Raw genomic sequence first — 24,335 nt, 5'->3', positions numbered from 1 at the left:
AAGATAAAGAAGGTAAATAGGATCGTCAAATAATGTCCAATTGTGCCTAGATCCCACGATTTTTGGCTCCCAAAATCCATCCCATTATTTTTTTTTTACTGCCAAATTGGTGAGATTTATTACTTAATCTCTTCCCTTTTTATTTGGTTTGAAAATATGGGGCTAGATCCAACGATTTTTTTTTTTTGAGCGATTTGATGATTTCTTTCCAATTAACTATGTATCTATCCATCACAAGAATTAGACATTTGATATAGTAGGAATTTCGAAATTTTCTTGCAATATTTATGCCTTAATTCTTCTAAACTTGTATAATATTCCAATCTTGTAAACCTCCTTCCGAAATTTTCGAAAATATGCATGCCTTAATATATATATTATTGACTTGGCAATAAAGATTTCATATACCAAAAAAATACACTAATATATGAATAAAATCCTATGCTCTTAATATTTCCTCACAAATGTTTAATTAATAAAGGAAAAAAAATCGGGTTCTTACATCTCTCCCTCCTTATGGGGAGTTTCGTCCTCGAAACTTGAGTTGGCTTGGTCGCCAAATAGGTAGGGATAATTCTTCTGCATTTTCTCTTCAATTTCCCAAGTTGTTTCTCGCTCTGTGTGGTGGGACCACTGCATTTTGACATAGAAAATGATACGCCGTCTAAGAATTTGTTCTTTGGTGTCCACAATTCTGATGAGGACTTCTTCATATTTTAGTTCTTCTCCCAGTGGATTCTTGACATGTTTGGTGGCAGTGCCAGTCTGTAAGCTAGCGTGTCTACTTTCTCCAATATTTCAAATGGTCCGACATATCGAGGGTTTAATTTCATGGCCTTACTGAATTGGACGACTCCTCTCATCGGTGAGACTTTCACATAGGCCTTCTCGCCAACATTGAATTCTACAAGCCTTCTTTTCAAATCCACCCAGCTCTTCTGTCGGTCTTGAGCTGCCTTGAGCTTTTCTCGGACAATTCTAATCTTATCAACAGTCATCTATACGAGCTCGGGTCCTGCCACGGCTTTCTCTCCCACTTCATCTCAATAAAGGTCGGATACATTCTCTTATAATCAAACTAACCCTTGAATTTGGGAGGGGAAATTAAGACTAATTTAAACAAACTAAACATATTTAATCCGACGATAGGGATGTGAAACCTTTCCACCACAGGATCGATATCCACAGTCGAAATGGATCCAAAAATCACAGTCTTGGCAGTGTAAAGCCATTCCATCTTTGAAGCCTTCGATAATTTCGTGGCAATACCCACAGTTTTGGCTGCCGAGATTCATCATCCTCGTCAAAGTCAATGGATGATCTTCGTGACAAGGCACTTCCACGGTGCCACCAAACTTGATTTTTGAAAATTTCCCCACTGAAGGAATGCAGTCGACATGAAACGATTGGTCACATTCGGCACAATGATAGAACCAATACTTGGAATCAATGGCTTCTTCGCAGAATTCGCACAAGTGATCCGTATTTTGGTATTGGGAAGAAGATGCAAATGTTAGAGTGAGGGGATGTTTGTCGAATTTATGGGTGACTGTTTTAGGCAGACGAGCACAATCAATATGTATCATGAAATTACACACACTACAGTGGTATGCAAACCTACAAGATTTACCACAGCACGATACCCACTTTGGAGTAATATAACCTGAAGAAGTTAGAACAAGAGGATGTTGCTTGTGTGAATCATGCTCGATGACACTCGGAGAAAAGGAACATGCAAGATCGTCGACTACGGAGTCGTATTCACTGTATGAGTATCCGAATCCGTTGCAGTACCTGTTGCAACTACTACACTCAAACAAAGAAAAGAATTCATCCGATCTCGGGGAAACCACGCTGCCTGTGGTTGATAAGTAAATCGAACCTTTGATAGAAAGAGGCAAATCCACACAAAATTTGTGGAGGAGAAAATTGCATTCAGTATGGGCACTACATCTGTAACATGGAGGTGAAATCTGCTGAATGCATGCGTTGCAAACTGCTTCTTGTGCAATGTCTTCTTCATCGATCAAGACCAAAGAATGGGCGTGGTATTTTTCTAACATGTTGGGAGAGTTTCTCTCCTGTATAGCCCTCTCCTTTGCTAATGAATGAATCATCGAACTCGGAAAAGCGTCGATTGACAAAGTCGGTAGATGAAATATCTCACCTGCATGCAGATTTAGTCATAGAAATTATTTATATATATGTTGCTTTTGTCATACCATATTCATTCATACATAGGAAACAATTAATATACAAGTAAATTTAGTTACCTGGGTCCTTCATCTTTGATATTGCACAATCCACATGACTGCTAACTCCACACGTAAAACAATAATAAAGCCCGAATTCACTAATCGTCATTTTCGAACAAATTAGACACTCGCTGCTTCTAAAATAAAAGTCAAGCAAGGAGGCAGCAGAATAGACGAGGGAGAGATAGTGCTGGTGGTTTTGGACTCCTACAAAGCTGGGTAACAAGGCACAATCATGGTGAATCCAAAAATTGCATTTTTGACATGAGAAGAAATAACCCTCATGTTCTCTCCCACAAACGTCACAACGCAACAGAGCCTCCTTGCACACAATTACCAGTGGATGTTGGGGGTGGCTCGTGTGTTTTATTTGGATATCCAAGGGAAACCCACATAGAGGATGGAGTACAAACTCGCATTCGGAGCACTGGTAGATGAAATTCTTGCACAATTTCCCACATTTACCGCAAAAACAGTTCTCATCACGCGGCTTTGCAAGTAAAACGAGAGCATGTTTTGCAATGGGAAAATAAAGTTGACCATTGTGGAAATAATGGTGCGATTCGGGGGGGAGTTGTGCGCAAGCTTGGTGGAGATAAAAATTGCAACCTTGAATGGTGCACATGTAACAGGGACTCGACAACACATACAGCCCACATGCATTGCAGCGATGCCGAATTTCCTCTGATTCCTTGAAGATGAGTGGGTGATCATGAGCAAAATGTACATTATTCTCCATCTCTCTTTATTTCTTTGTGTATGTCTCTATTTTTGACAAGAACTACGTGTGTATGTGTGTGTATGTGTGTGTGTGTCTCTATATATATATATGGAGGACACTGATTCTTGGAGTAGTATATCGGCAAACTCTTCTATCCTGTTTTTTGCACTTTACTGATTTTTTTATTCAAATATTTTTCTCGCTCCTTTAAAAAATACAAATTTACCGAGAACCAAAGAAAACATGTAAATTATAATATGAAAAATACAATTCAATATTAAATCAAAAACGAAAAAAAATTAAATTAAAAAATGTAATTATCTTTCTTTAATTTTTTTTATTTCTTGCTAATAATTAAAACAGTGATATTTTTTAAATACGTGAAACAAATATAGATGGTTATTTATTTATATTTTTTTGAGAGTGTATATGAAGATTTTCTTTTTATATAAAGAAGAGAAAGCGGAAAAGGGCACACAACAAAACAGTCCACTAGCTAATTTATATATTCATACTTTTTAAAAGGCTAATTTATATATTCATACCTTTTAAAAGTGGCTTAGTTCCTAAATTTTGTGTGTGTGTGTGTATATATATATAATTATAACAGAAAATAAATTTTGAGTAAACATGAATTATATTAGGTCACTTCATACCAAAATTGTTTCAATTTTGAATTCGTTACATTTTTTCCCTCAAAAAAGTAAATCAGCTTGTATTTTGGGGATGCAATATATAAAAAAAAATTATTGTTAGACGTTCTAATGAGTCATTTTACGAGAAAAAATTTTTATTTAGGTTATCCAAAGAAAGAATCTGATGTTGTAATAAGCTTGCGCTTTACGACTTAGCAAAACCAAGCTCTAGTTTTAGCCAAGTCAAGAATCTCACATGAGAAGCTTCTAAACTAAAACCTCACATTTATGAGGTTTAATGTATTTTTTAATATAACATATATAAATTAATAATTAATGGAATTAATGATTTTTGTGAATCCCGACCGAGGTTCCTTTGGGAGAAATTAAGAGGCCATTACATGAAGATGCATATCAAGAGACTTACGAGGCTTGATGTGTTCGAAAATTTTGAAAACATCATTGATGTCAAGCTTCGGAGCATGACAATATTATAGCCTACGATAAAAAAAAATTATGCACAAACGTTAGTTGATCATCGCCAAAAATGATCGCAAGTACATTTCACCTTTCTATCACGCTTCGAGTTCGGGCTTAAATTTGGTTTGTTTCACTAGCACCTAGTCATGTCTGTTTATTTATCTGCTGCTTTCGTTAATATACATAAACTGGTATTAGACTTGACTGTAATGATTGATCATCTAAAGATATATAGGAATCATGTGTACTTTATCCAGTGATCGAGCCAAATATAATTATATTTTTTTTCAATTTCTCTCTTAATATTTTTTCCCAAATTTTTTTTAAAAAAAATTTAGCCTCAACCTCTATTTTCTGGCTTCATTCCTGATTTTATCGTTGAAGTTTGATCATCCAAATGAATTTTGAGTTTTCCCAAGGCCAGAGTTGGACAGAATAGCTGTAATAAATCCCCAAAACGAGCGCATATTCGTCCTAAAAATAATCAAATGGACGATAATTAGATCAAGTATTTTGCCCCCAACCTCTATAACTTCTTGATTTTTTTTAAAATAAATATTTCATTTTAGATGGATGTTCATTTTTTTCATCAACTCAAAGTCCCCCTCAAATTTATGGGCATCCTAATTCTTCCCCCATGGAATTAGTATGGTATATATTTCGTCGGTATGACGAGTATATACTATGTAGTTTTAGAAAATTACGTTAAATTAATTCAAAATTCTTTACCATTTATTCATTTTCTTGAATAAACATTCCCAGGATAACTGATTACTTTCATTATCATTTCTCTTTTGTTTGATTTCATACCATATCTTCACTCACACGTGTCTTTTTCGAAAGATGAATTCATAAATAACTCAAATACGATATAAAAATGACTAATTTTATTTATATATACTTCAACTTATGTTATATACACTTCATTTCATGAATAAAATAAGAGCTATTTTATTCATAAAGTAGAGTGCCAAAATAATACTGACTAATAAATTTTTACCAAAACTAAAATAAGATGGGGGACAAAAAGATAGAATTCTCCAAGATTCACTTCCTCTCCTTAATCTCTTTCTTCTTCAAGAAAAACCCTCCAATCAATGGAACCAAACCCTTCCTCCTCCATTTCTTCTTAGCCAAAAGCACTTTCTCCCCCTCTTCCCCACCCTTATTATTTGTCAACACTTTTGTCAGCAGTGGAGGACTTGCAAATTTGAAAGATCTTTTCTTCTCCAATTCAATCAAAATTCCATCTTCAAATTCGTTTTCGATTTCAAACTTCTTTTCGGCTTCTTCTCTTGTTTTTTCAACTAACTTTAGTTCTTCAATCTCTGGTTTTTCCAAATGGGATTTGATTTCTCTTGCCATTATTAATTGATTTAACTCCCTTTTTGTCTGTTCTAGTTCTTGCCTCAGTGAAGTTACACAATGTGCCGTGACGGCTCCTTCTTCTTTTGCTTTCTCGAGAGTTTGCTTCGTCTCTTGGATCTCGCCTTGGACGGCTCCTATTTTGGAGGTTCGGTTTGTACCATTACTCTGCAACTGAGAAGAAATGAGGAATTTTGTAATATATGTATACACGCTTGCATACGCAAAAATTAACGTAAAATTTGAGACATAGAAATAGGAGGTTGTCTTTATTTTAAATCTAGCATGCAAAAACATCGTCTGTAAATCATGCAGATACCTCTTTGAGCTTGTTAGCGTAGATTTCTCCGGCTAGTACTTTCTCCCCGAACAACATTACGGCTTCTTTCACCGATCGGAATGGCCGCCTTGTGTCGATCTCGACTCTTCCCCTCACCACGATGCCTCCTTCCTGCATACTTTTGTGGTGGGAACAGTTTACTCTTATGAATAAAATTCACTTGAGTAGTATATAATATATATTCAAGGTGACAAGAATATAAAATGTCTATACTTGTATATATAGCTAGGGGAGAAATGAACATGTGCATGTATTTTCCATTTGTTTGTTACTAATAAGTGGTGGTGGATGTCAATTATGACTCAAGAATTTTGTGAAAAGGGAACTTATTATACTTTATTATATCATATGATCATATTCTAAAATATTTAAGTATTGGGTCTTAAATTTTTTGTAAATTACTTATGAAACTATAGTGGAGGTCCCTATGGAAGTTTGTGAAATGTTTACTTTTGAGTAAAATAAGTTATTAAAATCAGGGGAGTTTGTTTAATTTCTTCGCTTCCACTACACTATAAATTAAATTTGTTTGTTGATATTGATGGATTAGGATTGGTGGTTGAGCCATCTTACAAATTTTTTTTCAAAATCGAAATTATGTGTGCTTATGTCACATACTATGTAAGGATTGCTTCAATGTATGTAAATATAATTAATTTCGTTTTTAAAAAAGGGAACAATGTGCCACAAAAAAATAGACATTTTCTTCAATGTGGATCCCAATTTGTTATGTTCCATTTCTAATAATTTAATGTTGATCATATCTTATAATAATTGTGATGTGTACATTTAATGCTCACATAAATATGTTTTTGAAAAATGGGGAATAGTCCTAAGACATTTGATCTTGCAAAACTGTATACACACACATATAACGTGGAGCTCAATTTGTCATGAAGTAAGTATCTTGTGAGACGGTCTCACGGATACTTATTTGTGAGTTGGTCAACCCTACTAATATTTACAATACAAAGTAATATTTTTCATGTGTGACCTAAGTATAAGATATGTCTCACTCGTAAGATATTGTTACATAAAATATATGTTTGTTACGTTCCACTTCCGATGATGCAATATTATTGAGTAAACTTCTAATTAGTTGTAATGTACGTGTGCATTTATTGTTTATATATATATATACACACACACACATACATATGGAAGAATGGAATAGTTATGAGAGACTCGATCTTGCAATTTCGTATGGTATCAAAATGTAACTTGGGTGTTTGTGTGCGTTATGAGACGGTTTCACGAATATTTATCTGTGAGACAGGTCAATCCTACCGATATTTACAATAAAAAGTAATATTCTTAGCATAAAAAGTAATATTTTTTCATGGATAACCCAAATAAGAGATCCGTATCACAAAATACGACCTGTGAGAACGTCTCACACAAGTTTTTGTCGAGAAATCATTGATTGCAAAAATTTTGAAGAAAATCATAGTCTATGATGTATTTATAAGAAATTCAACTGCATAAAGAAAGCGAAGAAAAACATAGCTTTATTTGATCAAATTTTTTTATTATTTTTAGTCCAAGTTCTTGTTGCATAAACTAGGCCTGCTTATTATTGGATGGATCAATCTGGAATCAAATCGGAACTGTACGATCCTATTTGAGATTGAACCAAATCCAATATCAATCTTGGATCAAATTGAGTTGCTTGGAAATGGTTCTGGAATTATTCTTATTTGATCATGTGATTGAATCTGTTCTTGTGTCACTAAATAATATATTTAATTATGACCAATGATTTGGGCTGACAATAAATCAGGTTTGGGTAAGATTTCATTATTTATTATATTTGTTCTCATCGGATATTCAATTTTATCAACATCCTCATACCCGTCATGAGATTAGATATTTATATCATACCCAAATATCATATTATCACCTATAATTGTATTTTTTTCAAATATGAATTATTTGAGTAAGGTGTGAATATTTATTAAATTGTTAATAACAATTAAGAAAAATATGTATATAAAAATTAACAAATTAGACACTATAGAAAAAAAAAACAAAATATTGTCATCCCTATTCCCTAGCAATGATATTTTTTCTAAAGAATTCTGAGCTATTTATTGTTTTATAATTTTTACTTGTAATTTTAAATTTGATAAATAATATATTATTTGATTGTACTAAACATTGTTTGATTAATAATTATTCGAGTGCACAGTGGTTAAAAAAATCGATTCCAAATTCGGATCCAATCAATTTCAATTCACTTACGGTTTGGGTTGGTCACAGACACTCAATTGTATAAATTCAATTTGGTTCAATCCAGTATCTTAAAAGATTAATATAGTCATATATTACTTCCTCAATGCCGAATTATGAGCAATGGACCCGCCCCATCTGGACGGGTTTGGGCATATTAAATGGGTCATGGGGTGGGTCTCGGGTCCAGTTTTTCAAACCCGTATGGGTATGGGACGGGTCATGGGTCCTATAATATCGTCTCATATATGTAGATATAAATATTCTAGGATTTAGTTTTATTAATTTTCATTTTTTTAGTAACCCACTTTAAGGTCAACATAGACATGTCTGATTCTTTTTTGGGCTGGGCTTTAGTTTATTATCCAAATAGGTAGACCAATTAAAAATAAAGCCTTACTGCCCCAGCACCACCATAACCATACGCTAATGCTAGTGGTTCAAGCCTCAAGATATCTCTCAAAGAAGATTAATGTTTTCATTTTAAAAAAATTCGGGTCTCAAGGGTCTCATGGGTCTAACCCGCCCGGTTTCGTATTCGGGGTGAGACGGATCCAAAAAGAATATTTAACCAGGGTGGGGTGGGTAATGGGTCGAAGTTTTCTTCATGGGACCCGCCCCATTGACATCTATAATTATGAGTGTTTAAATTTTGGTTTAAACCGAAAAACCATAAATCAAAATTAAAACATATATTTTTTATTTTGGATATAAATGTTAAAACCAAAGTTAATATGGTTCGTGTCACGCTCCGAGACCAGGGTTAGTCGACACCGACATTATTCAACAATAACATAATTGTTAAACAACAAGCCTCGTAGTACAGTATAAACCAAAACCAGTTTATATCATAAATACCATAAAAATGGAATCGTCTTTACAATAGTAACTCTGAAAACGATAAAAATCTGCGGAAGCATTCGTGCAATATATTGCAAATTTCGAATTTATGGCTTCTGAACTGGATGGTTGAACGTAGACTGCTTTCTCGTACATGTTCGTGATGTACATGTAACTGGACTATATTTCTAAACAGGGTTGATATCCTTCCTAAATTTCGAAAATAATGTGTATATTTTGTACTGGATTTCGATTACCATGTATTATTTATATTTTTCGAATTTATTATAACTTGAAAATAAATCATTATACGTATATATATTTATTTAATTAATTATATGCCCAAAAATTTGGGTTCTCATAGTTCGATTTCGGTTTATATATACGAAAATCAAACTTATCGAAAAAAATAAAGTTTAATTAGATTATTAATTTTGTCAACACTTCAACTTTATAACCAAAATGGTTTGTGGTATTCAAAGCATGTAATCAAAATTAGAATCAAATTCAACAACATATGGTGTCACCAGAAAGACAGCCAGCCAGCCATCAGCAGCAAGAAATCCCCCAAAAGACTAGATAGATCAGCACAACATATTCATTCCTCGATCACTTCCGTGTATTCCTCATCCTCGTCGACGGTACACGAATCGAATGTGCTTGCCCGTAAATTTAGCCGTCCCATGGAAACTAATCTTGCTGATTCCTTGACAGATATCATCAACAAGTCCATCATCATATTCTTCCTCATGATTGCCTTCGAAGTTATCGCCCTCTTGTTCTTGTTCATATTCTTCCTCTTCTTCTTCCTTTTCAGTACTGCTTGCATTGGCCTGAATCGACCAGATTGATGAGTCGTCATCTTTATCTGTGGATGATTTTTTTACGGTGCTTTCGGTTTCTTCACAGATTTGTCCCTGATAAGTTAGCGCGGAGGAGCACTTTGATGAATCAGAACTCTCTGATTTCTCGGAGAAATCAAACAGCAGGGACCTAGTGATAACATTATCAGATTCGACTCTTTCTTGTTTCTTTTCGTCCGAAATCTCAGTAAACATCTTTTACCAATAAAACAAGAACAAGAAAATGAAATCAGTGACACTGACACTAGCTACATAATCCCATCAAGAAATCAAACAAAAAATAAAGTCAAGATCCTTGTCAAAGAAAGACTTATAATTCACAAAACCTGAGGAGAAATTGCAACAGAAGGGGGGCCATTCGTTTTTTCGGAAAAATTCAAGAATTGTGGTGTGTTAGCAGGAGTAGGAGCAACCAGGCTAATACAGGGAGACTTCACAAGCCCTTGAAGGTTGTTGAAAAAAGACCTGTTTTCCATGGTAATTTTCGAAAGCCCGGCTTCTACTTCGACTTTCTGCAGAAGGGTCTTCACTTGGCCCCTCAACAGAGCCTCGCCTGATCCTGGAGTTCTTTTACAACACACTTGACTGCTTGGCCTTTTCTTGGACATCGCCGATGATGGGGTCTCAAGATTTCCCATTGCAACCCCAACAATGGGCGAATCATTCGTAATATCGGTAAGCACAGACCGATCTTGCTGCTGCTTTTTACCCCTCATCTGCCTCGATTTAGTCACACACTTTTCAGATCCCTCCACTTTCCCTGAACGAAACAAGAAACAGATTTACCAAACAGACAAAAACGTAAAAATCCATGCATTCCTGACTCTTGAAACACACACGATGAAATGGATCATACATGACATTGCCGAGGTTTGTGATCTGGTTATCCTTCTAGTGGATAGCGGAGTTTCCATAGTTTAAAACAGATGCTTTATTCGGGTCGCCGGAAAGTCAAGTTTTTGTGATCTCCGGCGGTGGCAAGAAACTGAAATATGACTATACAAATCGAAAGAAATAGCACTACAATACAAAACCGAATAAGGTGTGATCTGAAGAAGGAGAGGATAGTTATATAGAGAAAATGGGGGTTTACGGAGAGATTAATATGACCGTTGGACTGTGTAAAGGCGGCGCGACTCAACGTTCCTGAGGAAACTAGCCGTTGGGGATTTGAACAGATCCCTAAAATTTTGGGCTGTGATATTGGGCCGGGTTGAGCATGGGCCCAGTTTTTCCTGAGAACGAACAAATCGGTCTTGACTTGGGTCTTTGGATATGGCTACATTAGGCCCGTTATATTTATAAAATAGGGAAAATAATAATTAAAAAGCACTAGTTGGCGCAATGAGAAAAAACGACGAAGAATGATTTGCATGCACCACAAGTCATGATAATCAAAAGACTGATAACCTCATATTACAAAATTATTACATAAACATTATCTACATGGGAAATGACATGAAACTAAACAATTTCCGAGTCTCGTCGTAAATTTTATTGCAATCATGTCGGCATGCGGGCAGCGCAAAAATTTCGGTGAGCAACAGAAAGAGAATGAGGCCCAAGATACTTATGATCTGGGGCCGAAATACAGAAATTTAGATTAGGTAGGATCCATGATGTTGCTCGGAAAAATCCGGGGAAGGTTAATGCTGAATTCTCGACTTGGGAGCCTTCGTCTCTTTATGGAAATTGCCTGAGGTAAGATGACCGAGCTCCCAATGATAGAATATGATAGCAACTCACTCCTACACACTCAAAGAAAAAAAAAATCGTGAATTGGAAAGTCAGAAGGGTTTTCTGACGTAGACACTCTGACACTCAAGTCACAATTAGATTTACGAAAGAGAGAAAACTTACGATATATATAAATATACACAAAATGCAATATGAGCTGAATGAATCAAATTATCGGACAAACCTATGTATTTATAGAAGAGAAAGTAATGAAGACCTCGGTTGCAGAGTCTGGAAGCTACATACGATAGGATGTATGCCCATGTTCTATGTCTCTAAAGCTTGTCACGTTGACCCTAAGTCTCACGTGCGCCGACTGACATTCCAATGATTTTGGAATATGGTGAACAATGTTGTAAATTGTTATGTCTGACGACGGCGACGACTGGAGTAGATTTGAGACAAGTGGTGGCTGATTGTGGAAGACACTTGATCGAAACCAAAAGTAAATACAAAAGAAAGTGAGATGTTATTTTTATTATATAAGAGTTTTTTAAATTGATGGACATTGACTCATTTTTAAAAATATTTGATTTGATAGTTGATTAGGACAGCGTCGCCGCCAAACAGTCTCGGACAGTCTATAAAGACCGCCTAAGACAAAGATGGGGCATTTGAGGGTCAACTACCGCCTAGGTGACCGTCTCGACCGCTATTTAAAATATTGATAGTGACTCATATTGTTCTCCATGCCGACCCTAGACTACATATGTGTTGATTGAGACGGTAATTATTGTGATGCATGTTGACCCGTACGATGGGCTTGATCCCTTCCCCGCTGGTCTCAGGATTGCTAATTCTTGAACTGGCTCGAACTTTATTTAACGAATATATTCATGAATCACGTTCTTATTTGAGGGTTTTTTTATCAATAATTTAAAAAATTATAAAAAAATCAAATTTACTTTAAATTACAAAACTCCAATAATTGCAGCGTCCTACAACCTTTTTTATTATATTTTTTTGTTTTTTATGTAATATAAAGTTTTTTTTTTGTGTAATTAAATAGGATTTGAGTCGCATATTAAACATGTGAATTTCACTAATTTGAAAGACAGATAATTTTGAAATGGTAGGTATCTTGTGAGAATCAGATCTTTATCCGTAAAACGAGTTGAACCGGTCTATACCTACTATGAAAACTTATATTTTTAACATAAAAAGTAATAATTTTTATAGGTTGAATCGAATCAGAAGATCGGCTCACGAAAACTGATCCATAAGACCGTTTCATTGGAGTTTTTTGATATTTTGAAAATGATGGTGAACCGGACAACCATGTTTTTTAATTTTTTTTTAAATATTAGGTAATTTATATTTAAAAAACAATTTTTTAAAAAAAAATTTTTTGTCCAATTTACCATCATTTTCAAAAAAAAAAAAAAGACTTCAATAAGATTATGAAACGGTCTCATGAATTATTTTTCGAGATTGATCTACGACCTAACCCAACCCAACCCATTAAAGCATTATTTTTTATGTTATTATTTTTCATTATAGATATTGTCCGAATCGACCTGTCTTACGAATAATGATCCATAAAAACTTTTCACAAGATATCTCCTCTTTGAAAAAATTATTTGTCTTTCAAATTGGTGAAAGTCGCATTTTTGATACATGACCTCAAATCTCATTTTATTTACACAATGAAAAATGACATTTAATAAAACAAAAACAAAAAACGAAAAATTAAAAAAAACATAAAAACGCTGCACCCTTCGTGGTGGAGTTTGCAGTACTTTTTCAACTCCACCATTCAAAGTAAATTTGAATTTTAAAAAAAATTATTAATAATAAACCCTTTATTTAAGTTTTTATCGAGTTTAAACAAAATTAATAAATATAATTATAAATTTAATTATTCGTTAAATTTATTAAAAACTAAATTATATATTTAGAGAAAAAAAATTAATATTTTATTCTAATAAATAAACTTAATATATATTTAAATATTTTTCATAAGTAAAATGTATAAATCAAATATCAAAACCATTGTTTTTCATCTAAAATGTTAAACCCCGGTTTTTTTCAGAAATAAAATTTTGATTATAAGTTTAATTTTGGGATAAATAAACCAAGATTTAAGAATTTAAATAAGGAATTTAATTAGATATAAGCATGTAAAGTTTTTTATATAAATTCAAAGTTTGAAAGATTATATCAGATAAATATCTAATATTTGATATGATATTGATATCTGGATAAAGATCAAGCAAGAGGATAATATGATCCCTAAATTTCGAAATCTTGGAATATTTAATTAGGATTTTTGAAATTATGCAGCTAGGAAAAAGTACAAAAAAATGCAGGCATGAGAAAATTTAGAAGTTCGTTTACCAGAATTTTAGGTAAACTCAAAAGTATTATTTTTGGGATAATTTACATATTTTTGGGATTTAAGAGCAAGGATTTAATTTCTTAGAAAATAAAATATCTACTAAAGATTGAGAATTAGAGACAAAATTTGAAATTTTGAAGACTTGGATAAAAGAATATTTCGAAAATGACAAAAACTTGTGTGAGACGGTCTCACAGATCGAATTTTGTGAGACGGATTTATTATTTAGGTCATCAATGAAAAAGTATTATTTTTTATGCTAAGAGTATTACTTTTTATTGTGAATATCGGTATGGTTGACCCGTCTCACAGATAAAGATTCGTGATACCGTCTCACAAGAGAATATACTCTTCGAAAATATATCCAATGAATGGATATATAAATTTTGAAATTATCCAGTACCATGGATAAGATATGATAATTTATCCTATATTCAAGATTTAATTCAAAGTTCAAACGCGAAGATAATACACGATCAGGATAGCAGTCAACCCCTATAAATAGGAGAACCATGCCATTCGAAATTCAAACATCAACATTTTGGAAATTTTCTCTCTAGTTCTCCCTATGAATTTTTGAAACTTTGCTCTCTTAGCGTGCTGAGTATCGAAACTCTGCAGCAGTCCAGATCCAGACTCAGTTTCAAAATCCTACCATCATCAGTTCTGTGAGAACCGGATTTTTTTTCCATCTTGTAAATAATAAGTGTAAGAGATTTTTAGCATAGGATTTTTTTTGTATTTTATAAGGTTATGCTTAAGGAAATATTTGTTGGGAATCTTTGGTATCAAGTTAAGGATATTAACTCTTATGCATGATCATTTTCGAAAATTGGAGTAAGGAATGTACAAGATTTGGGATATCACACAAATTAAAGAATTAAGGCATGATATGGCAAGGGGATTTCGAAAACCATCCTAGATTAAATGCCAAATTGGTGATGGTTAGATATTGGGAAGGTAACCATCAAAGTTGCACCAAAACCGTTGGATCTAGCCACCATATTTTTTCAAGCCAAATCAAGGGCCATGAGATCAAGAAATCTCACAACTTAGGTAGATGGATTTTCGAAATTTGGCAAGGAGAATTGGAGTCAATATTGAGAGAGTTAAAGCAAATATTGGTATGATTTGAGTGCCATAATTAAACACCATTCTCCTCCCTATAAATACCACATCACCCCTTTCATTCTCCTACACCTTATTTTCGAAATTCTTGCTGCATATTTTCGAGAATTCAGCAACTCTCCCTAGCCGAAATACTGCACAAAAATCGTCCCGAAAATCGTCCAAGAAATAGAGCCGGAGCGCTACCCGGACGAGGAACGCGAAGTGATCCAAACCAAGCCGTACGCTCCACGTTTTTAGTACACCCAAACACTGTAAGTGGGCTGTTTTAAAGGTTTAAAATTTCGGATATATGCATATGTGATTTTTCGGTATTTTTGAAAATACGGTCGAGTATATGTTCTTTTCTACTCCTTTTCTTGTGTCGAATCGTCATACTGTTTTAAGCACTGTGAGGAGTCGACTGTATATGGGTGGGAATCCCAACCATGACGTACCCTTACGCGGTGGGGGATGTAACAGCTATACGGCCTCGCCCCCTTAGAGGAGTAAAAATTAGAGACTGACGTCAGTAAACCATAGAAAGTTAGATAAATCACAGTGGCTGATAAAAATTATGCGTGTGTTATGAAGTATGTATGCAACTCATGTTTTATGTTTGAAATCTATGCATGTTTTTTTTATTGTGCTCGATGTTTCCCCCGCTTGCTGAGTATTCCAAAATACTCACCCCCTTACAACATGTCCCAGATAAGTCCGAAGAACAGGTCGAGGATGAAGAGTTCGAACAGTTTTGGGGTTGGTGATTCGCAAGAATAGTAGTAGATTTTATTTCGAATATTCTGATTTAAATGAATTGTAAGACGCTTCCGCATTGATCACTTTTTCGTTGGATTTCGTTATTGTAAAGACAGTTGTTACGTTTAAATTATGATATATAAATTGGTTCGGTTTATACTGTGCTACGAAAGACTTGTTGTTTCGATTGTGTGATTGTTAAACAACGCCGGTGTCAATCCCGAGTTTCGGGGCGTGACATTTAAGTAGTATCAGCGCCGCCAGGTTCATAATCCGAGGGAAAAATCGAAAAATCGTCGGTGGAATTTTATTACGAGGCCGATGCTATCCCCTCCGAAACGGCCCAACGAACGAGACTCACCACCCTAAAGTCGTGAGGTAGGGGCTGAAATCGCGAAATTCCTCCGTTAGGCCTCCGAAACGTAGTTTTTGCCGTTTTAGGAAATATTCGTAGACCCTATAACTTCTCGTAGGAAATTCCGAATTCGATTCCGTCAATTTTTCTGGAATCCTCTCGACATATGCTTCGAACCCAAATGTCAGATTCCAAACTTTCCATTTTTGAAAAAAAATATATATTTATTTAAATTTCGAAAATTTCATATATATTGCATAAAGCTGACTCATGAACCTATCAACGAACATGTTTACGAGTTAACGAACCGGATATTATAAAATTTGAGCTTGGTTCGTTTATCTTAACGAACTTATTAAACGAGCTTTTATCGAATCAAAGTTCGAATAGATCTTGAACGGCTTTGTTATTTACAACCGTAACTTTTGGTTTCAAGTTTCATCATCTTTTCCCCAAAAACTCCCTCAAACTAATTTTTTTTTAAAAAAATCAATCTTAAAGAAAATAAAAGACACGAATAAATGTTACTGAAAATTCAAAATTTTATTCAGATGAATTTTGTATTAAATAAAAGAAATTATAAATACACGTATTATATTATATACTAGCAAGTCAAGTCTAATATTTTATTCTGAACAATATATACTGAATAAAAAATATATACAAGATAAGGGCAAGGCATTATTATATTTAATTAACTTTAATTATTCAATAGCTTGACCGAACAATATTTCTGTATTGCGTGCAGCTTTCACATGTGCGAATGCTTCCCAATTTGATCTACTCAATAGGATAAATGAACTTCGCCCATTTTCTTTTATGTGCATTTTTTTTAAAAAAAAATCATCAATTAATATTGTCTAAAAATAATTACACTTTAATAATTATATAAAAGTACAATTTTAAATTAATTAAATTAAATTATCTAAATCAAAATAACAAGTTGTGCTAGATTGTTGAAGTTAAATATAAATGCGTGAACTAATTATTACTATTATTATTATTATTATTATTATTAAAAACAGGCAGTGCTCATTTAAATTAATATAAATATTTAAAAAAAAACACTAACGAGGCAAAAAAAATATTATTAATCAAAAGAAAATGAATAACGCAAGGAAAAGATCTCCGGAAAGTGTCGAATCAATATATAGGGTAGACCTAGCTAGTTTATTCGGTTTAATAAGCACGCGAGCATGTCTATTTGGAATTATTAGGAGTAGAAATCTGAAGACTTTGGGGCGTATGCACATGTGTCTGCTACCGCATTACATTCTCGGAGAAATATAGGTGGAGTCGTAGAGGTGACCATTATTCTGCTTCGAACTGGAACCTAACTCGAAACGGGGTTGTGGTCAACAATCGAGAGTCGACAATGTAAGAAACATTGTTCGACAGATGTGAATAAATATATCAACAGTAGTATAAAATCGTAAATTTGTGTTATATCAGAATTAAGTGTTTTGTCAAATGTTACAATATTTACGACAACATGCAACGGAATATTATATTTTGTAACACATATTGGCTTTAAATAAATAGATGGACAAGATTAAATTTGCACAAGTATCGGTGTCTTATGCAAAAATTAATCACTAGAAAACCAAACCGCTTACAAAAACATATCACTAGTGATTAAGATTAAAATCAATTTCCTCAACACGTTGAGAAAATAAAATCTTTCTAAAACAACCAACAATACTAAAACATCAATTAAGAAAGCAAAACCGTGGTGCCAAAAAGAGGAGCCACGAAAACGATCTTCAGCCAACTTCGTTACTGATGTTGTCTGCAGATGTCCCCAACATTCAAGGCAACACTTGATCACCACTCTTCAAAAACAGCATGAACCTTGATGACTTATTTCTCTGATATTCGACGGCGTGCACAAGTGCGTATATGTGTGTTTGTATGTCAAGAGAGAGCCTAGCGAAGAGAGAGCTTCAATGATGTCCTTGATCTCTTATTTATAGTTAGATGTAAACTTTTATTCTTCGAGAAACCTATTGCACAAGAAAAGTAAGAGTTTAATTAGAAATAAACTCTTAATATCATATCTCTTTAAAATCATTATCATAAATAGCATATCTAAAATATATTTGCTTAATTATCTCATTATCTTAGAAAGGCAAAATCTCACAAGATGTTATATGAAATCAAATTAACAAGGAAAAGATATTGTTAGGGAAATAATTTAAATCAAGACATTTTATCAATTAAATTCGGAAACAATTCCACAAACCAAAACCGTAACTAGCTCATGGTTAGTCTAGTGTCCATTATCAGAAACGCTATCATTAATGAGTGCGTGGATAAATTAAATTTAATTAAACATAATCAATATCCATAATCATCCATGATGCAAATTGAAATATCAAATATAATTAATTAATTTATAACTCATCGAAGACATAATTTTGAATCCAAAATTACATTAGACAACATTATTTTGGTATAAATTGGGTCTCGTCTAGTCACTGTTCTGATGAAAATGAGATGTTCAAGATAAAAATAAGAACCTGACCGAACTAATCGCCCAATGCATAAACATGAGTATACAAACCAAGTGATAAATGTGTATGCAAGTATGCTAGGGTGATCACAGATCAAGTACTATCATCTCATGCTAATTCGAGAGACGTCTAAGTGTGTAACACTATGCTCGGAAGAACCGATGGGTGGCTCCCATGCTTGGATTAGGAGCTAGATTCGAACGCGATCTTTTGATTAGATTATAAATCTAACTTTCTTTATCCATTCATGATCACATACAACTTTCGAATCAAAACCAACCTCCTACCCCAAGGAAGAATATTGTATCATATCCATGTAGTTATGGACCCAATTTTTTTCACCAGTTTCCTCTCCTCTTTCGTTTTTAGTTTAGTAACAATTCATCATAAAAAAATATTGTCCAAGATTTGTAGATCGAGCAAACGATGCGCAAAGTCTTAAGTCCAAGAGCGGGTTCTATCATCTTCAACATTTCTACTATTAATATTGAAGAATTTGATCATTCTATGGATGTTAAAAACTTGAGATTATAATTGGAAATGATCACATGATTATGAATTAAGACAGTTCGTCTCCGTTGTGTGTTGATGATCTATGGAATTAGGATAAAAATTGCTAAAATTATCAGGAACTTCTAAAATGATTCAACTATATTTGATGCTCTTATATTTTGAAAACTCTTATTAATAAAAAAATTGTAACCTAATATTTGAGGGAATCAGTTTTTTTAGCTCGACCGTAATCTCCAAAATCTCAGATACGACATTGATGGTAAAATCTCTTCCGACATCATGGGCATATTTGCATGGAGTCCGAGCGATAAGGAAGTGGTGGCCTTTGAAAGTGCTAACATACCTATTCATGCTTATTATTTATGGTAACCCTCTTATTGCTAGTGCAACTTTTAATGCAAAGATAGGATAAATGCAACTCTTTATTAAGAGTAGGTTTTTGTGAGACGGTCTCACGGATCTTTATCTGTGAGATGGGTCAACCCTATCGATATTCACAATAAAAAGTAATACTCTTAGCATAAAAAGTAACATGGATGACCCAAATAAGAGATCCGTCTCACAAATACGACCCGTGAGACCGTCTCACACAAGTTTTTACCATTTATTAAATGCCTACGCCATTCTCCGATCAGTCTAATCTCATAATATCCCCTTTCTTCCAAGGAGGGCCGAACGTTCGACGAGGACAAGGAGGCCACCGCTTCAGGGTTCAGTTCTGGAAAGAGGCCAATTTTTTTTATTACATATATATTGAGTTGGTAGTCTACTAAATTTAAAAATCTGGCCCAACATTAAATAAAAATAAGACTATTTTGAATATTTTTTTATAATTGATCGAACTCAATCTTCTATTTAAATTTGATTTGAACAAGTTAAACAACATCAATAGACTTTTGGGTATTTGTTGAGTTAATATTTAACTATATAAACAATATCGAGATACTTAAGCATTATAACGAGTTAAACTAGATTGATGAACAATGGATTGAGGCTCAACAATTTTTGAATATATTACAATATTTGCCGAAACTGAATTGTTTATCATCAAATACTTATATTTCTTTAAGATTTTTTTATTTATACAAGTAAAAGTTGCATTATTATAAATAATATTATCGAAGTTGAAGTTAATAAAAACTTATCTTTGATCAATAATGTCATAAGAAAAACTAAATTAGCTAACTATATTGTCGAATGACAAAGAAATTGTCTGAAACTGACGTAATAAATTACTTATTATGTATTGTTTATTGTATATTTTATTTGATAAATGAACGAACTTTTCCGTTATTTATAGCAACAAAGGGTTAATTCCAAATATTTTATCTCAGGCCCCATCGAACACAAGTACGACTCTACTTCCAAACTTTAAAAGCACTCAATGGTTATTTTAGAACCACAAATCTCAATCCACTGTCATAGTGAAGAAGTTGAGTTAGATCATATGGTCGATGGAGCCATATAAACAATGTCTATTAACTCATTGAGCACAATTCAAGTCTCGGAGGATTGTGTTGAGTGGAACCATATTGAACGAAGAACGATATTAAAAAGGCAAAAACTTGTGTTAGACATTCTCACATGTCGTGTTTTGTGAAACGAAGATCTTATTTGGGTCATCCATGAAAAAGTATTACTTTTTATGCTAAGAGTATTATTTTTTATTGTGAATATTGGTAGGATTGACCCGTCTCACAAATAAAGATTCATGAGACCGTCTCACAAGATACTACTCTATTGAAAATATGAAAGCTTGAGAGAATCTCATTCGGGGAAACAGAATTTCTGTTTCGGAAATATATGAAGATTGATTGGGTATATAAACAAAATAAAAATAATATTTATATATGATTTTCTAAAACCCAATTTTACCCTTTTTTTCTAAAGCGTGTAAACGAGAAGTCTGCTAAATGCCAGCACACGATGACAAATATTTTTCTACACGATTTGTCTCGGCCTTTTACGATCCCGTGTTACTCCTCAACACGCTTTTGATTTGTTTTTTGAGTTTTAGTTATTTATACCTTTGAATAATCATGCATAAAATAAACACAAAAAGTGTTTTGAAACCGTTTCACTGGTCAATTTTATGAGACAAAACTTCGACCTTATCCGATTTATGAAAAATATTACTTTTTATCTCAAAATTATTATTTCTCAATTCGAATATGAACTGATTTGACACATCTCACGAACATAAATTCGTTAGAAACCTACTCTAAACTAAATACGTGAAATCCCAAATTTAGCATTTTCATGTCATTATCATATTTATTATTGAAATCGAATTATTTCTTCCACTCTATAAATTTGACTTGGTATTCTTTGTCTCCTAAAGAAGATTTTCCAATTTGGAAAGGCATTACAAAGAGTACTTACCGTGTGTCCGTGTCTTATAATAACTAAATCTTCAAAAAGAAAAATATCGATATTTTTTTTATTCAATAAATGTATTTTCTGAAGTCCGTGAGGATTCAAAAACCTCAAAATTTTATATTGTTTTATTTTAATTTTTTTTTAAAAAAAACCCTTAACAATGCTCTTAAAAAAAATGAAACAATTTTTGTTATAAAGTTACATAGACACTAATTATAATATATAATTATATATGTATCAATCAATATAGGAGGATTCAAAAATATGTAGGACAAAATAGATTGATTCTAATAATAAAACCCATAGGGAAATTCAGATTTATAAAAGTCGGACGAAATAAGTTTTTTAGTGTTGATTTATTCATGAGACGTGATAAATGAAGAATGTGTAACAAAAGTGATAGTAAAATGAAGACAAAAAATTGTGTGAGACGGTCTCACGGATCGTATTTTGTGAAACAGATCTCTTATTTTGGTCATCCATGAAAAATTATTACTTTTTATATCTTATGCAAGTAATGATATAAGTTTGAGTCTTACAAGGAATGGTTTTCAATAAATTCATAGATTTGTTTTATTTTGATTCTTTGTCTGATATCAGGTGGTTCATTAATATCATATATCAACGTACATGAAGTAAAAGATCAAATGGAAGAAGAGGAATTTGAAGAAGAACTACACGAAATAGTTAGTTATTTGTTGAGAGAAATTCTTTGGATCCTCTATATGCTAACTAACCATAGAATTAACATGCATTGCGAACATGTCCATCATCCCTTAAATAGACGACCAATAACTTCAAGTAGATATGATTATATTCATAAAATATTAAAAGAGGATCAAACAAACTTTCGAGAAATTTATAGAATGTACTCTGACGTATTTTTAAAATTGTGCAACATCCTTAGAGAAAAAACATTATTGCAATATACAAGATACAATTGTATTGAAGAAATGCTTGCCATGTTTTTACTTGTTGTCGGTCAAAATACTCGATATTGCTTGATTCGTAAAATATTTGGCCGATCAAAATACAATACTAGCCAAAACTTCAACAAGGTGTTGAGAGCATTGAATAACATTGCAGTAGATATGATGGTCAAACCTAGATCTGCAGTGCCAGAAAGAATAATAGAGAGTACAAGATTTTATCCTTATTTTAAAGGAAGTAATGAAATTATTTTTTTGATATTATTATTATTAGTACCACTATTTTTATTCTGTCTTTTTTTGTTGTAGGATTGCATTGGGGTATGTTGAATAGACACGGGGATTGAAATTTTGATTTTGTTAAATTAATTGTGATTTTTTTCATATATTAAACATATTTACTTTGTGAATAAGTAAATTTATTTCAAAGTGAAGATGTTAATTATGTTAAATAATTATTAGTTCAAAGAAATTATATATATAAATATTCATAAAAGTACAAAATTTGCATCATCAATTAAAAAATTTTCAAATATCTATCAAAATCTTGCAAAAAAAGTACAAAAGTCCATGGAATTCTGTTTACAAATCTGTAAGATACCATAAGAGTCAATAAAAATCTACCAAATTCACGAAAATCTATCATTTAAAAAATGAATTGAAAGTCATTAAATCTCTACATTGAATACACTCCACTTTATGTAGCCAATGGCCTAGATATCTATCGGCTTAGCATAGTTTAACTTATGACACGTGTATTGTAACATCAAGTATATATTGCTTTATCAAAAATTATAACAATAATAATAATGTAACTCTCATTTTTTTAAATTGTGCAAAAGATCAAGCGTTACATTTTGATCATTCTCCCATAAAAGACAATTATTGCACTTAAACAATCTCATTTCCAAAATGCACCCATTGCAATTCATGGAAACACGCGAATTTGACTCTAACATCAATTGAAGAGCCTAATATTTGTTGTTTTACTAAAAATTATTTTATATTTGATGGTAAGGGTTGCTATTTCAATCTTTGAAATTATACGACCATCAAGGCATTACATTTCGATTGCTCTCCCAGCAGGTACAATTATTGCACCCGGTATAAATTGTAGAAAAATTTAATAACTTAAATAAAAGTGATTTTTTTTAAATTTCGATATTTTGAAGTTATATTTGGGATGACAATGAATCTATATATAACGGGGACTCGATTCGAGGCCATGTGGCTACGTTTTGAATAAGTTAAATTGGTATGAAATATGTCACGAGTACTTGTTTTTTTCTCAGATGGGTTTAGGTAACAGGTTCTATGGAAAACGATCCAAACTCGACTCGATTAGTCCGAAGATATTAATATGTGTTTATTGTTGATTGTAGAATGATGTAATTGGTAAATAAACTTTTAGTTATACTTTCATGACAATATATTATGTTATCACTTAACAAATTATATATATATATATATATATTATTTGTAGATAATTTGTTGAAGTGTAATAATTGTTTCTGTTAGGCACGTGATGCATTATGCGGTTTAAGATATTGAAGTTGCACATTTTTCATGCTTTTGCTAAAATAGGAAACACTCGATCATGTAAATAATATTATAGTCAAAGTCGCATGTTCGATTCTTATGGAGACGAGGAACATAATTATTAAGATAGTGATTGTTGTGGTGTAATAATTGTCTCTGCTAGCAGTGGTTGACATTTGATGCTTATATTTCTGTACGATTTAATAAATTAGAGTTGTACATTTACCGTTATTTATAATTTTTTATAAAACGATAATCATTCGATCTCACATAATTATTCAAGTGTGAATTTTATCAACTCTCTCCTATCATGTTTGATAGCAAATAAAATTTTTACGACCAATATCCTAATAAGGCAAAAATGGCTTGTGACCAGTTAATTCATTGTGTTAGGATTGATTGGTATAGTAGAATTGGGATAGAGGGGAATGTATGAAC

The 24,335-nt window shown here is 32.8% G+C and overlaps 3 protein-coding genes across 4 annotated transcripts; all 3 read right to left on the bottom strand.

The window, feature by feature from the left end:
- Positions 1 to 1,063: 1,063 nt before the first annotated feature.
- Positions 1,064 to 3,007, bottom strand: LOC142548221 (uncharacterized). The gene is made up of 2 exons (XM_075656538.1): positions 2,274 to 3,007; positions 1,064 to 2,167 (listed from the first exon to the last, which is right to left on the bottom strand). The coding sequence occupies exons 1-2, from the start codon at positions 2,992 to 2,994 to the stop codon at positions 1,125 to 1,127; spliced, it is 1,764 nt and encodes a 587-aa protein (XP_075512653.1). The 5' UTR covers positions 2,995 to 3,007; the 3' UTR covers positions 1,064 to 1,124.
- Positions 3,008 to 4,980: 1,973 nt separating this feature from the next.
- LOC142548219 (WEB family protein At2g17940-like) lies at positions 4,981 to 6,038 on the bottom strand. 2 transcript variants are annotated; one of them, XM_075656536.1, is made up of 2 exons: positions 5,776 to 6,038; positions 4,981 to 5,630 (listed from the first exon to the last, which is right to left on the bottom strand). In XM_075656536.1, exons 1-2 carry the CDS (start codon positions 5,911 to 5,913, stop codon positions 5,139 to 5,141), a joined length of 630 nt encoding a protein of 209 aa, XP_075512651.1. In that variant the 5' UTR covers positions 5,914 to 6,038; the 3' UTR covers positions 4,981 to 5,138. The 2 variants fall into 2 exon arrangements, with proteins under 2 accessions (XP_075512651.1, XP_075512652.1); XM_075656537.1 differs by having other exon boundaries at positions 4,981 to 5,624.
- A 3,224-nt stretch (positions 6,039 to 9,262) lies between these two features.
- On the bottom strand, positions 9,263 to 10,787 carry LOC142548218 (uncharacterized). Its single transcript, XM_075656535.1, has 3 exons — positions 10,585 to 10,787; positions 10,055 to 10,488; positions 9,263 to 9,923 (listed from the first exon to the last, which is right to left on the bottom strand). The coding sequence occupies exons 1-3, from the start codon at positions 10,640 to 10,642 to the stop codon at positions 9,492 to 9,494; spliced, it is 924 nt and encodes a 307-aa protein (XP_075512650.1). The 5' UTR covers positions 10,643 to 10,787; the 3' UTR covers positions 9,263 to 9,491.
- Positions 10,788 to 24,335: the final 13,548 nt, after the last annotated feature.

Source organism: Primulina tabacum, chromosome 6 (assembly GCF_025594145.1).
Source record: "Primulina tabacum isolate GXHZ01 chromosome 6, ASM2559414v2, whole genome shotgun sequence".
NCBI classification, from domain to species: domain Eukaryota; kingdom Viridiplantae; phylum Streptophyta; class Magnoliopsida; order Lamiales; family Gesneriaceae; genus Primulina; species Primulina tabacum.
Note: the sequence above shows the minus strand (reverse complement) of the source record. Positions and strands in the feature narration are given on the sequence as shown.

What these genes read in the sequence shown, in the direction of transcription:
- LOC142548221 (XM_075656538.1), bottom strand. Translation starts at nt 2,994, where the DNA reads ATGGAGAATAATGTACATTTTGCTCATGATCACCCACTCATCTTCAAG. An exon ending in ATCAAAGATGAAGGACCCAG is followed by an intron (nt 2,168 to 2,273) that starts GTAACTAAATTT and finishes ATCTGCATGCAG; the next exon opens with GTGAGATATTTCATCTACCG.
- LOC142548218 (XM_075656535.1), bottom strand. Translation starts at nt 10,642, where the DNA reads ATGGAAACTCCGCTATCCACTAGAAGGATAACCAGATCACAAACCTCG. An exon ending in ACAAACCTCGGCAATGTCAT is followed by an intron (nt 10,489 to 10,584) that starts GTATGATCCATT and finishes TGTTTCGTTCAG; the next exon opens with GGAAAGTGGAGGGATCTGAA. An exon ending in CTGTTGCAATTTCTCCTCAG is followed by an intron (nt 9,924 to 10,054) that starts GTTTTGTGAATT and finishes TATTGGTAAAAG; the next exon opens with ATGTTTACTGAGATTTCGGA.
- LOC142548219 (XM_075656536.1), bottom strand. Translation starts at nt 5,913, where the DNA reads ATGCAGGAAGGAGGCATCGTGGTGAGGGGAAGAGTCGAGATCGACACA. An exon ending in ACGCTAACAAGCTCAAAGAG is followed by an intron (nt 5,631 to 5,775) that starts GTATCTGCATGA and finishes ATTTCTTCTCAG; the next exon opens with TTGCAGAGTAATGGTACAAA.